General features: G+C 33.1%; 1 protein-coding gene across 1 annotated transcript in view; it reads left to right on the top strand.

Annotated features, from left to right (window-relative positions):
- ADGRL3 (adhesion G protein-coupled receptor L3) overlaps nt 1-14,793 on the top strand; it is a 927,638-nt gene extending 912,845 nt beyond the window's left edge. The window contains exons 24-25 of the mRNA XM_061145874.1: nt 6,594-6,722; nt 13,184-14,793. Of these exons, the coding sequence (XP_061001857.1) occupies nt 6,594-6,722; nt 13,184-13,983 (929 nt within the window). The 3' untranslated portion in view covers nt 13,984-14,793. The remainder of the gene's footprint in view (nt 1-6,593; nt 6,723-13,183) is intronic.
- Nucleotides 14,794-23,055: the final 8,262 nt, after the last annotated feature.

Below are 23,055 nucleotides of genomic sequence, written 5' to 3'. Positions count from 1 at the left end.
AATTCCTTTCCTATGGTTTTATTAAAGAGCCACCTCTTGTTTCTGTTGGCAAATAATCAAGTTTGACTAGACTGTAGTCAGGATGTTATGAGTCAAAGAATTAAAGAACAGCTATTTTTACATAGCCGCCTTGAACTGTTTTACCCTGTTTAAGCTTTTTGTATCATGGCAGTATGTGCTATGTTTTTCCCCTCTAATTATTATCTGCAGTTAATATTCAGGTAGCATTTACTATTTACAAATAATTATATGAATATTGTCTGCTTTAATAGTTTCAGTATTTCATGGCAGACTGTGCTGTCCCCCCTGCCCCCAATTATTATCTGCAGTCAATATTCAGGTAGTGTTTACCATTTCCAAATAATTATATGAATATTTATCTTTGCTTTAATAGTTTCAGTAGTATGGTCATTGGTGTAGTATTAGAAGGAAATAAATCACAGTAGATGGGGAAATAGATGGAGAAACAGTGTAAACAGTGGCGGACTTTATTTGGGCTCCAAAATCACTGCAGATGGTGATTGCAGACGTGAAATTAAAAGACACATACTCCTTGGAAGGAAAGTTATGACCAACCTAGACAGCATATTAAAAAGCAGAGACATTACTTTGTCAACAAATGTCCATCTAGTCAAGGCTATGGTTTTTCCAGTAGTCATGTATGGATATGAGATTTGGACTATAAAGAAAGCTGAGTGATGAAGAACTGATGCTTTTGAACTATGGTGTTGGAGAAGACTCCTGAGGGTCTCTTGGGCTGCAGGGAGATCCAACCAGTCCATCCTAAAGGAGATCAATCCTGGGTGTTCATTGGAAGGACTGATGTTGAAGCTGAAACTCTAGTACTTTGGTCACCTCATGCGAAGAGCTGACTCTCTTGAAAAGACCCTGATGTTGGGAAAGATTGAGCGCAAGAGGAGAAGTGGATGACAGAGGATAAGATGGTTGGATGGCATCACCAACTCAATGGACATGAGTTTGGAAAAACTCTGGGAGTTGGTGATGGACAGGGAGGCCTGGTGTGCTGCAATTCATGGGGTCGCAAAGAGTCGGACACGACTGAGCGACTGAACTGAACTGAAATCACAGTAGGAATTATACAAATGACACTCAAAAAATTTACTCAAAGTATAAAACTACTTATAATTGAAAAAAAAATGATTTTGTTTTAGTTTTCATATTTTCACAATGTCATGGATTTCACATAGATTTTTTCTTTAGTTAAGGAAATATTTATTGAGCTCTTAAGAACTATCCTAGACATGAGATACAGAGCAGTGAAAAAAACCCTATGTATTCTCTGTTTTCTGGGGTTTCCATTACAGTGAAATTAGCACATGAACAGGCTTTCCCATACATTGTGCTGTAACTATCTTCCTCTCTACCTCCCAACATCAATTTATTTCTATCTTCAAACTGACTAACCAGTAGGCTTAACTTTTTAGTGGCAAAATAGTGACAGATGGTCTGTAAACACTGATCTTCTTGGAAGTCTTCAGCAATTTCACAGTTGTTAGAAGGGGAGTTTACGAATCAGAAGTTACTTGGAGAGAAAGGGAAAAGACAGGATGGACAGAACCTTGGAAAACAGTATCAGAATTCAAAGTGACCCAATTAAATTGGAGAAGCAGCCAGAAGCAAACAGAACAGACCTGGGGGAAAAGACAAATGAAATACAATGTGAAAGTGTTAGTCGTTCAGTCATGTCTGATTCTTTGTGACCCCATGGACTGTAGCCCTCCAGACTTCTCTGTCCATGGGATTCTCCAGGCAAGAATACTGAAGTGGGTTGCCATTTGCTTCTCCAGGGGATCTCCCCAACCCAGGGACTGAACCTTGGTCTTGCCTCATTGCGGGCAGATTCTTTACCACAGAGCCACCAGGGAAGCCCAAAAAATAGGCATCACTTTCTAGGAAAATTGCCCTGTTTGGCACACCAACAGGAAACATGGCCTCTTGAGATTATAACAGCTATGAGTGTCCATGAAAAGGTATGAACTTCTTACACAAGGTGAATCAATGAAGCATAATTGTCAAGTTATTCAGGTATCTCCCTCAAAATTTCAAACTAGCAAACTCATAGAGTTTATCCATAACTTTATAGCCTTTGCAAAACATTGATCACCAAACTGCACATCCCGGTCTGTAGTTCGTGTAACTGAGCCCATTCTTATAACTCTTCGGTTTCAGGACTAAAGTCAGTTTCAGTGACACTAATTATATTAGTTTTAAATGGTACATGAGGTATAAAAATGAGTGATAGTATAAAAGCCAACTTAATTTAAATAGTGATTCTTTTTCTATCAGGAAGAAAGTTCCTTAACACCAATGATAAAGAGAAAGCTGATTTTAGTTTTAAGTTTTTTAAGTGTTTATCTGGTTTTAGATTCAACAGCAGTTGGATCTCCAATAATGTCACTCATTAGGACTGTAGATTAGTAGCTGATTCTTCCTTGCCCTCAGACTTGAAACAGCCTACCAAACTCTTGCAGTAGAGATGGATAGTGTACCATTTCAGCAACACTGTACCATAATACAGAGGCATGCCAATCCATTGCTGCTATTGTTGCTGGCCTTTTCTAACTTAGCAGGAATTCATGATAAATGAGAAAACTTTAAAATTCAGTCTTCCTACATTAGTAGATTTCACTGATAAAAGTGCTTTAAATTGAAAATACTTTTAAAGATTGGGAAACCCCTAAGAAAAACAGAACAGGAACTTTATGCTAGGAAAGCTAGAACCAGATGATTTATCTGTACAAAGTTTGATAGATTCATTAGAATCCCATTGTGGAACTCCACTTTTTGTTTTCTTATTATTAGCTTTTTTGAAAACCAAATTCTAAACAGAAACCAAAATTTGAGTCACCTGCTTCTTGCCTATGCTTGATTCTTCCCAACTTAATTGTTTACTTGTTCTATATGTCATCTATTTTTAATTATATTCTTTTATTATGTATTAGTTTTTAAGCTCAGGTGAATTGACATATTAGTTTTCAGTGTATGACATAATTAACTTCTTGTATATATTATGAAATGGTCCCCACGATGAATCTAGTTCACATTCATTACCATATATAATTAGTTTTCTTCTGATGGTAACTTTTAAGCAGATCATCTCTTACATCGGCATAGGAAAAAAAGGGATATTTTCTTTTATAAGCTATGTGAAGTAAGGAAAAAAAGTGACAGGTCATCTTCCCAGCCTACTGTTTGTTTTCCTATTACTTTCAATAATGTGTAGGAATGAAGGGAAATATATAGAAATGCACATGTAAGTCCCAGAGATAAAGATCTTACCCTTATTTGACCTATGAGAAAATATAGTTTGAATAATTTCATATTTTTAAGTTTTACTCTAGTTCATTTTAAGTTCTTACACCTTTCATTTTTTATTTAAATTTTCATTTATAGTAACTTTAGAAAACAATTACTTGTATTAGAAGACTAACTTTTTTTATTTGAGAAAAGGCTGTGATAATAAGTATTACATATTACAATTTACAGGTAGTTTGTTTTTTAAAAATGTTGGGCAAATCAAATCCTGTCTCAGTCAGTTTATCTTAAATTTGTGTAACATTAGCAATAGCCATGTTTAAGATGAACAGGATTCAGTTTCTTATCTGAAAGACTATAGCCAACTCATTTTAGCTTTCCTTACTAATATACCATGTATTTAATTCATCAATGGAAAATAATATCCTGATGTACCCATTTTATAATAAGCGGAAAATCTGTCATCTCACTGTGTAAAGACATTTAAATGTATATGAAATACAATTTTAACAAATATTCATCAAGCATATAGTAAGTGAAAAGTTGTGTGCTAGTTCTTTGCAGAATGTGTAGGATGTAAACATATGGCTTATTTCCTGATATAACTGAAACCTTTCAGCTCTACAGATCAGACAAGCTTTGTCTGGCCATGAAATTCTCCAAGCCAGAATATTGGAGTGGGCAGCCCTTCTCAGGGTATCTTCCCAACTCAGAGATCCAACCCAGGTCTCCCACATTGCAGGCGGATTCTTTACTGTCTGAGTCATCAGGGAAACCCAAGACAAGCTTTATTGTCCTTAAAATCAAGACTTCACTTTCCCAATTTTGAGGTTAAAATATTTATTTGACTGGTAATTTACCATATAACAGTATGATTTAAAAAAAAATAATTAAAATTGCCATGGCTAAGTTTTCCCTTTTCACTTTTTTAACATTTCTATGAGCAACTGAATGTTCCTATTTTATGCATTAAATATAGATTACTTTTTATTTTGAGACAGTCGTAGATTCACTTGCAGTTGTAATGAAATACTACAGAGATCATATACCTTTTTCCCAGTTTCCCTCAATAATATCTTATAAAAGTATACTACAGAGTCACAGCCAGCATATTGACATTGAAATGTCCCACCAGTTTTGCTCAGATTTCTTCAGTTTTACTTGTATTTAATTGTATTTGTGTGTGTGTATGTGTGTTTTAGTTCCCTGTAATTCTTACAAGAATGAGTGAATGAGTGAGTGAAAGTCATTCAGTTGTGTCCAACTCTTTGCGACCCCATGAGTAGGTTTGTTTATCTACGACCATAGTCAAGATACAGGGTCATTCCATCAAGGATGCCTCATGTTGCCCCTTTATGACCGTGCCCACCTCCTTCCCACTTGCATTTTTCAACCCGAGAAGCCACTAATTCTGTTCTGTGTTTCTATAATTTTGTCATTTCTAGATTATTATATACATATTTATGGGATCATTCAGTGTCAATCTTTGGAATTGTCTCTTTTACGCAGTATAAGTATACTGCGTAAAAGAGACAATTCATCTAGCAATTCATCCAGGTCATTATGTGTATTGATAGTTGTTCAGTTTTATTTCTGAGTAGTATTCCATGGTATGGATGTGCCACAGATTGTTTAACCACTCACCAGATGAAGGACATCTGGACGCTTTCCCACTGTGGACTATTACAAATAAAGTTGCCATGAATCTGTAGGTTTTTGTGCCAGCATGAATTTCCAGTTCTCTGGGATAAATGTCCAAGAGTACAGTAGCTGGGTGTTATGGTAATTGTACATTTAGTCTTTTTTTTTTTCATTAATTAATTTATTTTAATTAGAAGCTTATTACTTTACAATATTGTACATTTAGTTGTATAAGAAAGTCCAAACTACTTTTCAGAATAGCTGTACTACTGTATGCTTCCATCAGCAAAGTATGAGTGATCCCATTTCTCTTTATCCATGCCAACATTTGATGTCATCTCCACTTTTAAGTGTATAGTGATATCTCTTTATGGTTTTAACCTGTTATTTTCCTAAAGCATTCTTTCTCCTTTTCTCATTATGAACTTGTTTGCCACCTGTATACACTTTGCCATGACACGTCTGTTTATATCTTTGGTCCATTTTCTAATTGAATTGTTTTTGGTTTTGTTGTTGATTGTTTTTTACTGTTGACTTTTTGGAGTTCTCCAAAGTCCCAGATATCCCAGATACTAGTCCTTTTTTGGAATGCCAACATTTGTAAATTTGCTTGCAAATATTTTCTCCTGTTCTATATGTTATATTTCCATTTTCTAATATGTATATATTTAAATTAATATACAGTGTTTTCAACCTACCCTTATACAGTTTGTATTTTTCTTTCTTCAGTTATTTTTCCTTTATCATCTAACATAAATACATATAGATCTATGATTTTCGTATATGGCCTAATTCTATTTGATAAAACTGTCTTCTAAAGCTTTTGCCTTTTGGGTTAAATTGCTATGAAAGGTGGGAAGTTGTAATGCATGCTGACAGTTTGTTAGAGACTAAGTACTTCTATTCATAAAGAAATGAAAGAGTTTAACTTTCTTACTTTGCTATGCCAAAACCCACCAGCTGGAAAATGGAAAATGTAATTATATGTATTGGTTGATACCATGAACTTAATATTTTATTTAAAATATTTTAGAATAATATCCTTATGATCATTTTATCAGATTTGAAAGTTCACCTAATGCTTACTATGGTGAACTAGCAAGTATGATTACATTTTATTTTATTTCAATTTGAATAAGTCTTCCTCATAGAATTGTAAGTGATGTCAAAATCTTCTGTTGTGTCCACAACTGCTCTCCAAATGAGTGTTTTATCATAAATGTTGCGTTTTATTATTTTCATTGAAAACAACCCAGTGGTTTCTGTGATTGAATGAATGTTTTAATTTTAGCTTTTCTTTCTGTGTTTTAAACTTTCTTTCAGCTTTTGTGTTTTGTGTTTTGTTTATATGGAAGATTATATTTTGCTTTTTAAAAAAATTTTTTCATTTTTAGCAAGCATGGGAATATATTCTTGCTTACACTCTGGGAAAGAGAACACCCTAAATGTGGCTTAACATGATAAATCATCTTTTCTTTCCCATTGACTCAGATGTGTGCATTGTTGGAAACGTGTGTGCTTTAGTGGCATATATTTTTGAGTCTGACTAGCTGCCTGCCTGTAATCAGGACTATATCAACTGTTATCATTCTAAATGTTTCCTTTCTTTTTTTCAAACACATTTGCCTGATTGACCTTTTTTTTTTTTTCTCTGTCTTTCTATGGGGCTGCTCCAGGAGCCATGGCTAATCATCTTATAAGCAATGCTCTGCTTCGTCCGCATGGTACTAACAATCCCTATAATACATTGCTGGGGGAACCGGCGGTCTGTAACAACCCTTCTGTCAGCATGTACAACACACAAGGTGTGCTGGAGTTTATCTTAATTTTTTCAAGTGAAAGTCCCATTTTATGTAGCTTTTATGGCCACATTCTATTTTTCTTTCCTTCCTCCTGCCTTTTCTTTCTTTTGGAAGCAGACACACAGACTCTTTTCACCTTTCACCCTTCTTGGTGCTTTTATTTTCCATTTTCCTTAGGTTTTCCTTAATAAGAAATGGATTTTTCCCTTCTGATAACCAAATGCTTGATTCACCAATACGTGTTTGTTCTCTGTAATGTTATAAAATGTTTTGTGGCTTGTCAGTACTTTTCTTGTTGTTGATTGATTTCCACACTAAATACCTATGTATTCATTTTGAGAAATGAGCTATTTGCCTAAGGTAAGTAAGATAAAGAAGACTTGATTCAGTAATCTTAATGCTATAAGATCAAGAAAGTACTCTTGCTCTCTTCTACCATGAAGCACACTTGGCACAAATATCAGTATTAATGAAAGCATTTAGATCAACTTCATGGAAAACCCTGAAATAAGCTGTGGAGGAAAGAACAGAGAACTGAGCAGTAACAGATCAAGTTCTGCCCTATCTTAATATTGCCTGTATGTACCAACTCAGGAAGGTCGTGAAATGCTTTCTCTACTGTGGCTGCGTGTCAACAACAAGGGTTTTGGATATGGCTCCTCTGTATATCCTCCAACTTTAAATTGTAGCTCAGATAAGCATAAGTCTCTTTAAAACCACTTACAATCTAAGCCTTTGTACGTGACACTACTTTTTTTAAGATAAAAATATATTGGGGGCACAAGAAATTAAAAATATTCATATCATAAGTAAAGTGACCACAGGAAAAAAAAATCACTCAAGTAAAAGTTTTGTAAAAGAAAAATTTTAGTCAGTGATCCACCTATTTAAAATTATATTTGAAAATAACTCACTATAACAAAGAGACTTCAATAGTTCCTTCAAGCTGGACGTGATAGATTAGATATATTTTAGCTTCCTAGGCAATCTTGAGTAAAATGTCTGTTATCCTTTTTTGGGAATCCGTGTGTGTGTCCTCAGTCAGAGGTAACAACTTACTGGCATGAATGTGAAAACTTGGTGTGAATGTTTATTCCAAAAACAGCATGTTTGTTGCAACATGGTCTTTGGGTATCTCTCTAAAATCATCCGAGTTTCCTAGGTGACACCTTGTTAGATACAAAAGACGATTTTAAATGATTTCAAAAATTTCAAAGCCAATAATTCAGAAGTGACTTCAGGAATATAGTCAAGTTGTTTGTCAGTAGGAAAAATAATTAAGCAAACTGTTAATTTTATCCCATTTCTTGAGATTTACACCTGAGAATCATAGGCCTAGAATTAAAAGAAGGGAGAGAACACATTGAATCCTCTTTGCTATACTGTGGACATTCTGTCAGCCTGTGCTTAAATATTTCCTCTAATGACGCCCTTCCTAGCTCAGGAACTTAAATATTCAATTGTTGAAATGTTCCATTTGTTATAAATATTTTTCTTTCCACCAAGCCGAAATTTGCCTCTGGCCATGATGCTTAGCTTTGCCTTCTAGAACAAAGATGAGCAAAGCATTTTCTGCTGTCTGTGGCATCCTTTAAATTCTTAAATGTAGTTAATCTGGAGTCTTCTAGTCACCTTTTTATTCTAGTAAAGCAGCTTTAGTGCTATCAATAGAAGAAAGTTTCTTCATGGTTATCCCCCTTTATATTGTTTGCTGTTTGCCAATATCCTTATTTTGTTGTAGCACTCAGTTATGTGTATATTACACAATGCACCAAATGTGGCTTGGCAGAACAGTTCTGCAGACTTTATGAAGGCTTGTCTGGGGCTTTTCTTTATTTTCATTAGTCTAAATGACAGATAACTGTGTCATTAAAAGCATTTTAAAGTGTGCTAACATATTAAGTTTTGAATGATATTAAATGAAGATTTATACCATATTTGCAAATTATATCTATTCTACATTATTCACCTTACATGAAGAATTGTTGGAAATTGGTTTAAAATAAGTAATAAATTTAGATCACATTTTGTTTAGCTTTTTTGACTATTCAGATATAATTTCTAGTGTCATACATAATGAAAAAGTAACAATCATTAATCTATGTTTTCCCTAATTTAGTATTTGCCTTCTTGTCTTACTTTATTACTGGCATTCTAAATTAGGAGATTTTTCTAAGGATGGAACACTATTATATAAACACTTTCCAAGTGAATTTTTAATGACAAAATTTAAAATAATACCATATAAATCCAAAGTTTTATTCCTGTCGAGCCTATTACTGAATATTGCTATTAAGATTATCAATAAATGCACAAAGCTTACTTCTGAATGGATTTGTTGTTTATGCCAGTAAATTACATTTGGCTGACTTTTCTTAAAAACAAAAGTAAATAATTTTATTATTGGTTTTCAGAATCAGAAATGGAATTGTTCAACTACTTTATGTTTTAGTATTTTTTAAGATGTTAAGAAACTATGGTAGTGCTTAAAATGATGTTTTACCACTGACCAAAAATAAAACTTGGTGACTATCATATTGCTACTAATCTTATGCTTTCAGATGAATGCACTTATATTCTTACTGGCAAGGTGAAATCTTACATGAAATATAGGTGGCTCGGTATGTACTGGAGTGGTTTATGTTGAATTACAACTTGGTTCTGTTCTGTTGGTCCTTTAATTCTGTTATACCAATGCCATCCAAGCAAAGAAGCATTTGGATTTAAAATATCCATTTTTGTTTTTGATGCTTTTATTTAAAATATGTAAAAATATGTTATAGTGTTCCTGATGCATATAGTGTTAGGAACAAAAATGAATAATATACTTTTGTTAGATTGGATTCAGATTCTCTTTGTGGAAGTATTTAAAACTTCATGCATAGTATTTCTGGACCATTATCTTCCTATCCATATTGGATAGTTCAGTTTTTCTTAGATAAATCTTATAGATTAACCTGTCAACAAAATGTAATATATTGAGAAGTCATGCTTTTACAAATTAATTTACATTTTAAGGTAATTTAATTCAATTCTAAGACTCTAAAGAAAGACATACCTTTAGGATGGGATACGTGAAGAATACATTATAGTTGTCAAGAATACAAGGTTATAGTATACAGTATATAATTAAATATTCTGTTACGGCTTTTGAAGTCTAAGGTGGGATGTGAAGAGAAGGAGGTAGAGGAGAGAAGTGCATGAAGTCAATCAAGATTCCCCTTCTGATCCCAGTTCTGCCACTGTCGGCAGAGCGGTGTTAGATAAGCCTCAGTCTCTCTTGGCAGCAGCTTCCTCATCTTGCAAAGCAGGAGCTGAACTTCAGTTACCTCTCCTGTGCTTCCCACTTCTAAAATGTTATCATTTACAGAAGGGGCCATAATGAGCCTACAAGCAATTTACATCTGTTGCTATACTAATTTGGCTTTTTATTTCAAATTCTTCTTTAAAAGAAATTTTCTCTGCATTTTGAAATATTGTTGGTCTTTTGCTGAGAAGCAAATCAACTTTTAAAGTACAAAAACAGTACCGCTAAAGCAGTGGTTAAATTGTAACAAGTCTGTATCTCTTATAATTATCTAGCCCAGGGACTTTGCTGGTTTTTATTTTGTGATGATTTAATCCTTTTATAAAGAAAATCAGCAAGAGCAGTTTTTTGACTGGATTAAAATATGAGAATTTTTAAAAATAACGTTTTTATGGTTGCTTTTAAAGTATTAACTTTTAAAATGTTTGATTGCATATGATTATGCAACAATCCAGAGGAAAACTTGATACTGATTGGTGGTATTTTTTCCCTCACATTTTCATGATACAGAAAAATGGTTGGATTTAACATTTTTCTTTCTCCATAGTAATACAACTTTTGAATATGAGCTTCAGAAATGACAGTATTGATCAGTATTATTTACAAATGATAAAAAGCATTTGTATAGGTACAGTGGGAAAAAAATAACCTTTGTACATGAGAAGATACATAAGTAAACAAACATAATTATAAAAACTTCAAAGTGTTTTTCTTTTCTCTCTGTACAAAATAAATAATTTACTTATAATCTAACTGAGAAAAATTAAAGTGACATTCCTTAGAAGCAAGTATGTCCTAACACATACACACAAATATATATGTAATATTGAATTAAAGTTGTGGAAAAAGTCATGGCTTGCCCTCAGGATTTTACTCTCTTTGGTTGATGTGATAATTTTAATCTTAAAATAAATGTGTATTTGTTTGAAATTTACAAACTGACGAAACGCTTATTAAAGACTCATTTTATTAGCATGTGTTATGGGGGTTTCTTATTTTCTAACATTTCAGTATTTTTAATTATGATAAGCCATGTAACACAGACTCATGAATTTTGGGGCAGTGGAATGATTTCCTTTGACTCTTTTTTCTGCATATCATCAATTTGCTTTTTACTCATGTTTCTTCTACTGTCGCTGTAAGCTTACTTGTTGTTTTTCTTTCCTTTTCTCCATGCTGTCGTTTAGAGCCCTACAGAGAGACAAGTATGGGAGTAAAGCTAAACATTGCATATCAAATGTAATTTTTTTTAGTTCACTTTTATTGCATCACATATAGATGATGTAGTTATTAAAAACAGTTCATCTCACAATTTAAAAACTAAAGAACCTATAAATCAACTTATATAAATATATGTTAACAGAGATTAGACGCTTTTGTTGTCTGATTCTTTTATTGTGTCACGTAACATAGTTGTTAAGTCTCATGTAATGTTTGTGTGAGTTAAATTGTTTTTAAATTAAGCATTTATTTTTTGCTAAGTAATTCATAAACTTTTAATTTTCATTACTACATTCCATCACACAAATACATGTCACATACAATGTATCCACCTTTTTTTAGTATGGCTGTTTTCAACCGGTACCTAATGCATTGACAACAGAAATAATAAACAGGTTTCAATGCATCAGTTGCTCAACCATACTCATCAAGCATACCATAGCAGCCTCTGCAGCAGCAATCACCCATCACATATGGCCCTTTAAAAACATTTACTTTTATTTTTTCTTAACATCGTGGATTTGTCTACAAGATATCTTACAACATGAAAATAAATCGCTTCACCCTATGTCTGTGATGGCTGCTTTTTTAATGTATTCAGTGCATTGTTATTTTTGAAAACTGTGTTACTTGAACACAGAGTATGTATCAGAAGTCCATATAAAAATTGATATATTTGGAACACTTTATTTAAACCAGTAATGAACTAGCTCACTTTTGGTAAACATAACTGCATCACAGATATAGAATGAATGCTATATTTTCACAAGTTAATGATGTATTGAGAAGTTTAATGGAATTCTTAAAAAAAAAATTGTTCTATAAAGAAGTACCCTTATTTAGTAGTATTGGTTAAATGTTTGTGTTTTATTTTATTTTGTGGTTGCATTTGAAATAATTTATGGAACTGTTATTGATTCTTGGATTTTTGTTCATTCAAGAAAATGCAAAAACCTTGAAGAAGCATATGGTCAGATTTATATCACTGCAGCTGTTGCTTCCCAGAATAAGATGTTTAATCTCTTTTAAACCCAAAACTTAATATGCACACAAAGTCATCACTCATTATGAAATGGAACCTTAAATACTGACACTATGTTTATAGGAATTAGATCCCCATGTTTTATACATTCTTTTGTAGAATTATCTAATGACCCTAACAATTACTAATGGATATATATAATAAATAGTACCCAAAGTGCTTATAACAGAAAAAAAATTGGAAAGTAAACCAAAATATTTCTGTTTTGAAAGTTCCCATTTGCAAATTATTTTGATGTACCATTTATCTACCTAGGCATTATTTCATAACTATATCATTCTGACAAATTTAACAAAATCCTTTTGTGGTTTTTTGTATAGGGATATTCTCAGTTTTACAAAATTACATACCAAATTATTAGACAGTGCTTGAATCTTCTACTTTGATTAGTATATTCAAAGTACCACACCATGAATTATGCTAATTCTATACCTATTTCAATGTTAAGACAACACATAAAATTAAAAGGTAATGAATTATTGAATTGACTTTGGTGTGTATAAATTGAAAGCTATGAATGACTACAGAAAATTTTGTTTTCCCTAAGTTATAACCAAATATATTTCAAATAGTGTCAGGCAATGTTTGTATGGAACTTTATAAGGTTTTGTGCAAATTTATAGAGTTTTAAAATTCTTTTAGAGATTTACTGTAAATACTTATTTTCTGTTTATAAGATTTCTATCAATTGTCCAAGTATACATATATATATTTATATAGATATGTACATATATATTTAACAGTACTTTTTTATTTCCAAACATTTTATACTTAATTAAAATTGCTACCAATTTATACATACTTCATAGTCGGGTGTTTTGCTTCGGTGTCTCTGTGTATGTGCTCTGTGGCCAATCGGACATGAATGTCATAATGTTTTGTGATCTTTTGCAGAGGGGCTCCTGAACAATGCCAGGGATACAAGTGTCATGGATACTCTACCACTGAATGGTAACCATGGCAATAGTTACAGCATTGCCAGTGGCGAATACCTGAGCAACTGTGTGCAAATCATAGACCGTGGCTATAACCACAACGAGACCGCCCTAGAGAAAAAGATTCTGAAGGAACTCACTTCCAACTATATCCCATCTTACCTGAATAACCATGAGCGCTCCAGCGAACAGAACAGGAATCTGATGAACAAGCTGGTGAACAACCTGGGCAGTGGGAGTGAAGATGATGCCATTGTCCTGGATGATGCCACCTCCTTTAACCATGAGGAGAGTCTGGGCCTGGAATTGATTCATGAGGAATCGGATGCTCCTTTGCTGCCCCCAAGAGTCTACTCCACAGAGAACCATCAGCTACACCATTACACCAGGAGGCGGATCCCCCAAGATCACAGTGAGAGCTTTTTCCCTTTGTTAACCAATGAGCACACGGAAGATCTGCAGTCACCCCACAGGGACTCTCTCTATACCAGCATGCCAGCGCTGGCTGGCGTGCCCCCTGCAGAGAGCGTTACCACCAGCACCCAGACCGAACCCCCGCCGGCCAAATGTGGTGATGCCGAAGATGTTTACTACAAAAGCATGCCAAACCTCGGCTCCAGAAACCACGTCCATCAGCTGCACACCTACTACCAGCTAGGTCGCGGCAGCAGTGATGGGTTCATAGTTCCTCCAAACAAAGATGGGACCCCTCCAGAGGGAAGTTCAAAAGGACCAGCTCATTTGGTCACTAGCCTATAGAAGATGACAGAAATTGAAGCCAACAAGACTGCTAACACCTGCTAGACTGTGCTGAGTTGATATACGCAGTGGTAATGATGTGTGTACTTTTAAATCTTTATGCTGTTCTTGAACGACAAACACAAACTCTCAGACTCCTTATTTTTTTTTTTTTTAAACTGGGATTTTTAGGTCAGCCCAGGGGAGAAAGATAACTGCTGAAATTCCCCTGTGCCCTCTGCTTTCTTGTCCTTCACCCCCCACCCCAAGATGGAGACTTCATTATGTTAATGAACGAGATTGGAAGAAAATGGCACTCATGGTGGCCTTGTTGAATTATGTTGTGTTTGTTCTAACATCTCTGATGCTCTGTTACTCTCATTTAAGGACCTGATTTTTTTCAAAGGCCAGAACAGTGGTTTGAAGTTAGTAACAATGCTGCATCTAGACTGGAGTGCTGCACAAAGATAAAAAGCAAAGCAAACTGTATCACATAGTGGTTTTTAGTCACTCACAACCCGAATTCGCCACAGTGGGAATAGCTGTGGCATACAAAATCAAACAACAAAATCAATAATGAAATGGAGGCGAATTCTAGAATTATATGCTAAATGCATATTTTATGATTTGCTGTATTAACTGATGATAAACTAATGGCAGAAAAAAAAAACTGAACAATTTCTATGTAATGTACAGATACTAGCATTGCACATGTAGTCTGCTTTCTGTTCCTCCAGAATTTGAGTCCTGTTAATGTAGTGGAAAAAAAAAAAAAGAATTTTTTTTTTTTCTTTCGTGCTGGTCTTGCAAGTTTGTCTACCAATAAGAACAGAGTTTCCTTCCTTTCTTCTTTCTTTTCTTTCTTCATTTCTTTTTTTTTTTTTTCCTTTTCTTTCTTTCGTTCCTTTTTTTCTTTAAAATTTCACCTGGCAAAAAATAAATAAATAAATAAATAAATGAAGCTATCACTTTATAAGAATCATTTTCTAGTAATGCAAACAAATTATTTTTTACAAAAAAATAAAATAAATAAAATTAGACTTCCTTCCCTCACTATATATCTTTATTCAGTCAGAATATTTCCAAGAGCATTTTTGCAAGTTAGAGCAGGAAGAACTTTTATGTTTACAGTGCACATCTGTTGTAATGCAAAGCATATTTGGCAAGCAGTTCATCACTAAGACAGTAGCTATGATTCTAGAAGTCAAGAGATGTCAGTAGAACTAGAGGGGCTTCTGCATGTGAAAAACGGTATCCCATAGGTGTGAAAGTGCTGAATACTCAGTCTGATCCCCAAGTGGGCACCTGCACTACCAATTTTTAAAGGCAATTCACTCACTTGTAGAAAGAATCAAAAGGTCAAGTTATTTTGAAGTGATTTAAAAAAGAAAACTCTTCTGTTTATTAACAGGAAAATTATTTATTTGACAGGATTTTAAGTAATGTAGGACTATAAGAGGTAAATTAGCAGCACATACAATTTTTTTTTAAAATTTATGATCCATTTTGTATGGTCTCAAAGTTGGATGACCTCATTACTAATATTTGTTGTAAAAGTGAAACTTGTTTGCCAACCAATAAACAACTGATTGAGATTTAGAAGATATTGTATTGATGTATGTACTATATGATTAATTATTCTTTTCATTTTTCTCACCTTTCTTTCGTTCTGTTTTCAGTATATAAATTCTGCTAATCCTCTGTGGCTCAAATGAGCCATGCTAAAGAAATCAATCTGCCTAGATGAATAAACTAAGCACAAAATTAGTTTTTGCAGACAAAATATAAGAGAAAAATGAGATGGGCATTTTTATGTTGGCTGAAATAAGATGCATAACTTTCAAGCAGGTTAATATATAGATTACTATGTGCTTATTTATAAGCCAGCTTCAGTCACACAGCTTATTATAAAAGTCAGCTTCAATCAGAGATTTAAAGTATTGAATTCGGAAAAGAAGGATCATATTTTTTCCTCCCTTGTATTCTTCATTTTGATGTTGAATATTTAAATTCATTCCATTGGCTAAAAATGCAAGAATAATGGCAAAGAGAATACCCACTTTATAAACAGAAGACATTTTTATGCTATTTTTTTTTGTTGTTTTACTATGTGTAGATAAAATGAGAGGGAAAAAGTCCTTTCAAACAAACTTTCTAGATCTCCAGTTACTGAAGAAGAATCTTTACCAGCAGTGTGCAAGCATGGGGACCCTCCTAGGGCAAAGTTAGAATGAATTTGCCAAAGTATAATTTCTAATTATATTATATGATTTCTTGTTGATTTTTTTTTATTTTTCCAAAAAAATTAATCATTAAACAACATGAATTAATTTCTTGAATTAAAATTAGAAAGAGTAGTTTAGAGAGTAGCCAGTAATCTCTGTATACAATTTTAATATATAACGAAAGAAAAAATTCTGTACTGAGCCAGAGTACATGATAACCTTAAAATCAATATCACCTCAAAATATCTTATGCATCATTCCTTTTAGTCACTTGACATAAGTATTTTTTAAGTCTACACATTGTCTCTAAGTTACAGGAGAACCACAAGCTTTATGAGTAATTAGGTTTTCAATTACCACATATGGCAATATTAACTCCTAAAAGGTGGTTAGTCTATCTGGTACATAGAATACATTTGATAATGAAAGAATCCCTTTTAGACATGCTTAAGGTAACTTCAGAAACACAAATGTAGTCTGTGGATTTATGAGGACTTATGCTAGTTTTGCCAATCCAACAGTAATCTACATGAAAACAGCTCCATCAATAAGAAGCTAGTTTCACAGAATAATGGGGAAACTACCTCAGTTCAGCTTGCTGATGATGCCAATTCTGATTTTCTGCTATTGCTACCTCCCTGACCATTATTTTTGTGTTTCATTATATGGAAATTTGAAGCTGATAAATCTCAGCTCTCCATAGTCTAAGTTGAAGAAGATCACTTGAATACATAGACTGATGTGGAAAGCCATTCAGTCCTTGTTGGTAACGACCAAGCACTTATGTAAAGATGAAAGGGTCAGATTTTTGAGCTCTCATACATCATAATTGCTGTGCTTTCAGAGAGACTTTAGATCCCAAAGACTTTCACGAGAAGAGATTATTCCCCCAAATTGAAGGTGACTATACTGAAGACAAAATAGTGGATGAAAGAGTTAATTATATATACATTTCAATAGAAATTTGTGTTATGTCTCTCATATATTCCTCTAGTCCTCTTTACACTAGCAAGGGTTGAATTCCTAATTTGAATCTTCTTTCACATGCGTTTTCATGTGTGGCAATTGATAATAACTTTAAAATTTTCTTAATCATATTTGGCTGACCCTATATTTTCAGTACTCTGTGACATTCATCACCCTCTTATTTGCATATTTCGGTGTATTTATCTGATTTTCCATCAAAAAGTAAATTTTCATCAAACATACTATACTACATTGCACATTATTTGAGAGCTGGAAGTAAAAATTATGTCAGTGAAACAAGTTATTATTTCTAAGTAAAATAACATTTTTATAACATTTTACAATTTTGTTTCCCTTTTGAGGTCTGTTTCACATGATACTTTAATAGGACGTTAGCTTACAAACCTCATGTCTAGTTGATTTAGAAAATGTTGGATTGTTGCATAGCCCATGTTCCTAATTGATAATATTTATGGAGAAATATAAGTTTTGTGAGGAGAAATAGGCAGGAATTCCAATTAAGTTTTTGAGCATCTTTTGTTTTCACTCTATTAAAATTAAAAATACTATAGTTAAATAATAAATTGTTATGCTAAAATAATCATAATGGCAAAAAAAACTGGCATGAAAAATTTTCTTGAGGTTAAAAATAGTCAATATAATGTAGTAATCAAATGCAGGTAAAGGACACCCCTTCACCTCCTGTGATACTAATTTATAATGACTGAAATTGAAATGTAGTTATGATTTGTATTTTTAAAGTAACATTAGTCTAAAAATGTTGACATTATGAGACAAGGTTTTTAAGATTTCATATTTAAATTTTCTAATATTAACCTAGTTGGTGTAACAAAAATATCCATAATAATGGAAAAAAGCATATATTATAAATGAATTATTTAAGAACCCATAAACTTAAGTCAGGCAATATCTTCAGCTTTTTCCCTCAAATCTGTTCAAATCCATTGACTAATTTGCCTGCTTTAAAAAATGACATTAAAAACTTCAAAGACTAACTTTTTGCTTAATTGTGGAGACCAAAAGGGAGAGGAAAATATTTTTTCTAGGTTATCTAAAGATCAACTTCAAAATCATCACCTCCTATTAGTGAAAGAATAATTGATTTTTTTAGAAGTTGTCCATCAGTACTATACCAAAGTGCAACTGCTTATGGCATTTTTCAAAAAACACTGTAGAACTAGCATGTAGTCAGTTCATATTTAGAGAGAGAAAAATCTAGAAAGAAAAAAAAAAGAACCCAAATCCTAATTTGATTTTGAGTAACTCTGAAAATACTGACAAGAATGTCCTTTCTTCTTTAACAAATATATATTTTAGATAAAATAGCAATATGTATGATCTCCCCAATGTACTATAATAATAGTATCAAGATATTAAGAATTAATTAGCTCATGTTTAGCAATTCCTAATTATAGCTCACCACATAAGTAATTATTATGCATTTCTAAGTAATACTTTAAATATGTCTTCTGTTAGATTTCTACACATAAATTAGTAACATGGAAGCACAAAAGTGAAGCAGCAACATTGCAAAATAGCTTATGGAAGCATTTTTGTGCAAATGAATTCTACATGAGAATCATCTTTGAGCTTATAAAATAGATTAGATGGATCCCAACCATAAATTCAATTTTGTAATCAGTAGTAAAACGGTCCCTATATAATCATCTGAAGAATATTGACAAATATCTAAATTTTCATTTCTAGACTAAAATAAGTTCAAGTGTTGATAGCTTCTTCTTTCCTGCTTAGGCCATAAGAGGAACTTTCCTATTTGCTAATTAACTTGATTACTTCCTGTTTGCTTTAAAAAGGAAATCAGTCTTCAACTCATCTGTACAGGTACTTCCATATGCCATTTCTTTTATTTCCTGTTTACAGAGGAAACAGCTTGTTTACATTGTTGCAAACTTTGTGATTTTTGCAATGAAACAGGTAGTTGTTATGGCTTTGCATATTCTCATTTGAAATAAAGTTATTGCCATTCCCTATTTTTAAGAAGTTAAAAGCCAGTAATTCTTTAATATCTAGGATCTTTAAGTTATTATTCAAATGTGTTGATTTCAATATTTCTGTCTCTTAATAGTACATCACACAAATCTTTCTAAACTCATATCCCCTTAGAGTATTTCAAAGGTAAATACAAACTATGATTTTTAAGCAGTCGTGTGAAAGGAGAACTTTGATTTATGTGAAGAAGTCAGGGAAGATTATATAGGGAAAAAAACCTCTGTTGAGATAGTAAAGTGTTTTCAACCATAATATGAACAGAAGAGCAGAACCAAGTGGAGTTCATGGTGAGGTAACTAGAACTAAATTAGAGATACAGAGAAAAGTTATCCAGGAAAAAATAATAAAGTTACTTAGAGTGATAAAAATCTTAAACACTGTACCAAATGTTATTGATGTATTGAAAAAAATCAAATTTAAGTTTACCATATTATAATTTTTACCACAGAAAACACTAAACACTTTTAACCCTCTTTAGGTATTTCTTGTTTAGTCTTGACTCAAGGAAACATGAATATTTTATAAACGTCTCTTAAATAGAAATATTTTTGCCTCAATTCACATTCACGCTCTAGTCTGCTTACTCTATTATATGTCAACATAGTTAATGCTACCAGTAGCTTTGTACCTTTTAGAGCTTTATTATGAATCTTTCTAATAAACATTAAATTAACATTAAATTGGAATTATGTACATTGTGCAAAATAATTCATAACCAAGCAATAATCATTAATTCATTATATATATATGAATAAACTTTGAGACTGAATAATACAAATAATTACACTGCTGAAAATAGTACTCTCAAGTCCTTGTCTCTCTCCAGTTATTGTAGTCAATTCATAAAATTCTGCAGACAGCTGTACACATGACGTGTTATCAAGCTACTCCATAATCCAAGTATGTCTGAAAGTTCCCAGTGCTTCTTTCATTCTAAAATACCAAAGGAAAGAGCTTGAAAGAAGAGAGTAATGCCTTCTAAGGATCTTATTTAGATAAATATTGTCATTCAGAATGAATAATTTTAAAAGGAAAATGTTCCATTTTGTGGTCTGAGGGAGAGGTTATTAAAGTTTACAGTTAGCCCAATGTTGGATAATTTTAAATTTTAAAGGAGTTAAGTTTGTCTCAATGGCCCAAGAGTGCAGAATTTCACAATATATTGTCAAGGAAATAGGTTTGAAATCCGTACCTAAAGTGGCTTTTAAATGTTAAAAATTCCTCTGATTCTCCTGAAAGTGGAACAGGTAAAATAGTGCCAGATTCAAAACAAAATATATTGGTTGACCTCAAAAAAATGGCAAAATTCATGAATAACAACTCTTTACTAGTAGGTAGAGGTCTTTGGGGATGGAACTCAGGATACAGTGACTAGAACAGAATATCTTCTCATGCTGACCACTGCCTTGTCCTCTAGTGCATTTTTTAATGCCTTGAATTTCAACTTGTCACCATGTCTTATGTTTTGAATGACATCCTGAATCAAGAGAATAGGAAAAAAACATTTAAAATTGGTTTTCATGCCTCATTTGAAAATAGAGATTTCCTTTACCATCCTAAGTAATATAAGATGATATGTCTTGAAGCAGCTGTGGACAATCAGAATGTGTTCAGTTATAAACAAGTCTTATTTGTATATCCTAACACTGATCTTTGCCTATGAATTACAAACTCAAGAATTGTAGAGAGGGTCAACTTGATTTCCCTTAATGACTTCTGTGAATATATTAGAAAATGGAAGGATAATTAGAAAAGTTTTTTTCATACTGTTTTCCCACTTGCCAAGCATTAAATCTAATTAAAAAATGTATCTTTTTAAAAATGATAGTTTAGTTTAAAAACTAACAACTAATTAAGCCATTTCTCATTGATAAGAAAAATCACTTTTTTAGAAACTAGAATATAGCTATTTCAGGCTTTGGTCTCTTACATTCTCATATATTTACACATGGCATAAAAATTATCATATACACCTACCAGATTTCAATCTATTGGATTTTTTTCCCTTGTACAACGTTTCCAACTTTTTTTTCCCTTAAATCTTCTGTACAATCACATGTAAAACCATAAGCTACAAACCTCAATAAAAAAATATCAGTAAACAATAAGTGATGTAGTCACTGTTATTATATGGTAATACCCAAACTTTGGTTTGGGAACAGTATTTCAACTGCAAGATAATAATTGAAACATGGACTCTTACTATCCCCACCCCTTCAATCTCCTCTGACAAGCTGAAAATAAAACATGAAGTTATTTTGTTTAAGTTTTCAGAAAACTGCTGCCATCTGAGGTGTCTATGAGTTGATTTGTTATTTCCAGGAAAACAGAAAGTTAAATTCAGAACTTAGTGTTTGCCCTTAAAGTTTGCAATGATGTGATATAATCAAATGCAGTCCTGTATCAGCTGCCTGATCAATTTCTTTTTCCTCCTCTCGAACTGGCAAGTAGGAGAATCGGTCACCAATGAAACTTTGGCCCAAAGGAGAATTAGGTGCTCTCTGCAAGCGAAGGTGTTAGTTGCTCAGTTGCGTCAGATTCTTTGCCGCCCCATGGACTGTAGCCCACCGTGAAATTCTCCATGCGAGAATACTGGGGTGGGTAGCCATTCCCTTCTCCAGGGAATTCTCCCAACCCCGGAATTGAACCTGGGTCTTCTGTATTGCTTGCAGATTCTTTACCATCTGAGCCACCACTATTCTTTTGAAAAAAAGGCATAATATATAGTAAATGTTGTGGATCGCCAAGGTAGACATTATATAATCATTCTGTACTGTCAGGGATTCTGATTATTTAGTTTATTAACTCTTAGCATCAGTACAAATTTCAGCTAGAGAAGATGTAATTTAGATGCCTCTGCTTTGTATTATTGAAAATACATTTTCATAAAAAAAATACTTTGAAAAGGAAACAGAAATCAGGAACTCTTGAGTGGCTAGTGTGGACCTGACACTTTACAGTGCCTCATTTGATCTTTCCAATCATATGGTGAAATGGATTTTTTCACACAAAGGAAATTGAAATTCAGACCTCAGAGTCATAGAGCTAGTGAGTTTAGAACCAAAATCTCTTCTTCAGTTCAAAAAAAGAGATTTTTGGTCTAAAGTCTAAATGGTCTAAAGTCCATTGTATTCATCACATCAACTAAATGATTAGTTGAGGTGGATCAGATGGTGAAGAATCTGCCTGCAATGCAAGAGACCTGGTTGGATCCCTGGGTTGGGAAGATCCCCTAGAGAAGGGAATGGCAACCCACTCCAGTGTTCTTGCCTGGACAATTCCATGGACAGAGGAGCCTGGTGGGCTACGTACAGTCCAGTGGGTCACAGAGTTAGACATGACTGAGTGACTAACACTTTTACTTTCACTTCTTATTTAAATAAAGGAGTGAAAACAGATATTCAAGGAAACTTTAAGAAAAGCATGAAGCCTGCTTTTTAAAGAGCTCAAAGTTTATGCAAACTCCATATTACTAGGCAGTTGGCAGAAATCGAGAGAGAGAGAAGTGTCACTGACTGTACACTTTTGAAAAATTAATTTTCCAAGAATAGAGCATCTCATCTCTAAAGTAAATGCAACACCTAATTTGTATGGGATATATAATGTACTCGACACACATGAAATTCTAAAAAAAAAAAAGAAAACAACTCTTAAAACAGATTTTTTGTACTAAATAAACTCTCTGTGTGTACTGTTTTTCAGCAAGTTTCATTTGACAAAAAAAAAAAAAAAAAATGTCTTTGAGTTTAAACGTTTTTGGGAGATGTCAGGCTAAACAAGGTAACATAACTTTTTATTATAAGATTTCAGAGAATGTACTGCAGAGTTAAAGAGGAGTATTTATTGTGTTGTTTCCTAAGCTTATTTGGCC

The sequence above is a fragment of the Dama dama genome, chromosome 6, assembly GCF_033118175.1.
Source record: "Dama dama isolate Ldn47 chromosome 6, ASM3311817v1, whole genome shotgun sequence".
NCBI classification, from domain to species: domain Eukaryota; kingdom Metazoa; phylum Chordata; class Mammalia; order Artiodactyla; family Cervidae; genus Dama; species Dama dama.
This window is presented reverse-complemented; position numbering and strand designations above follow the sequence as displayed.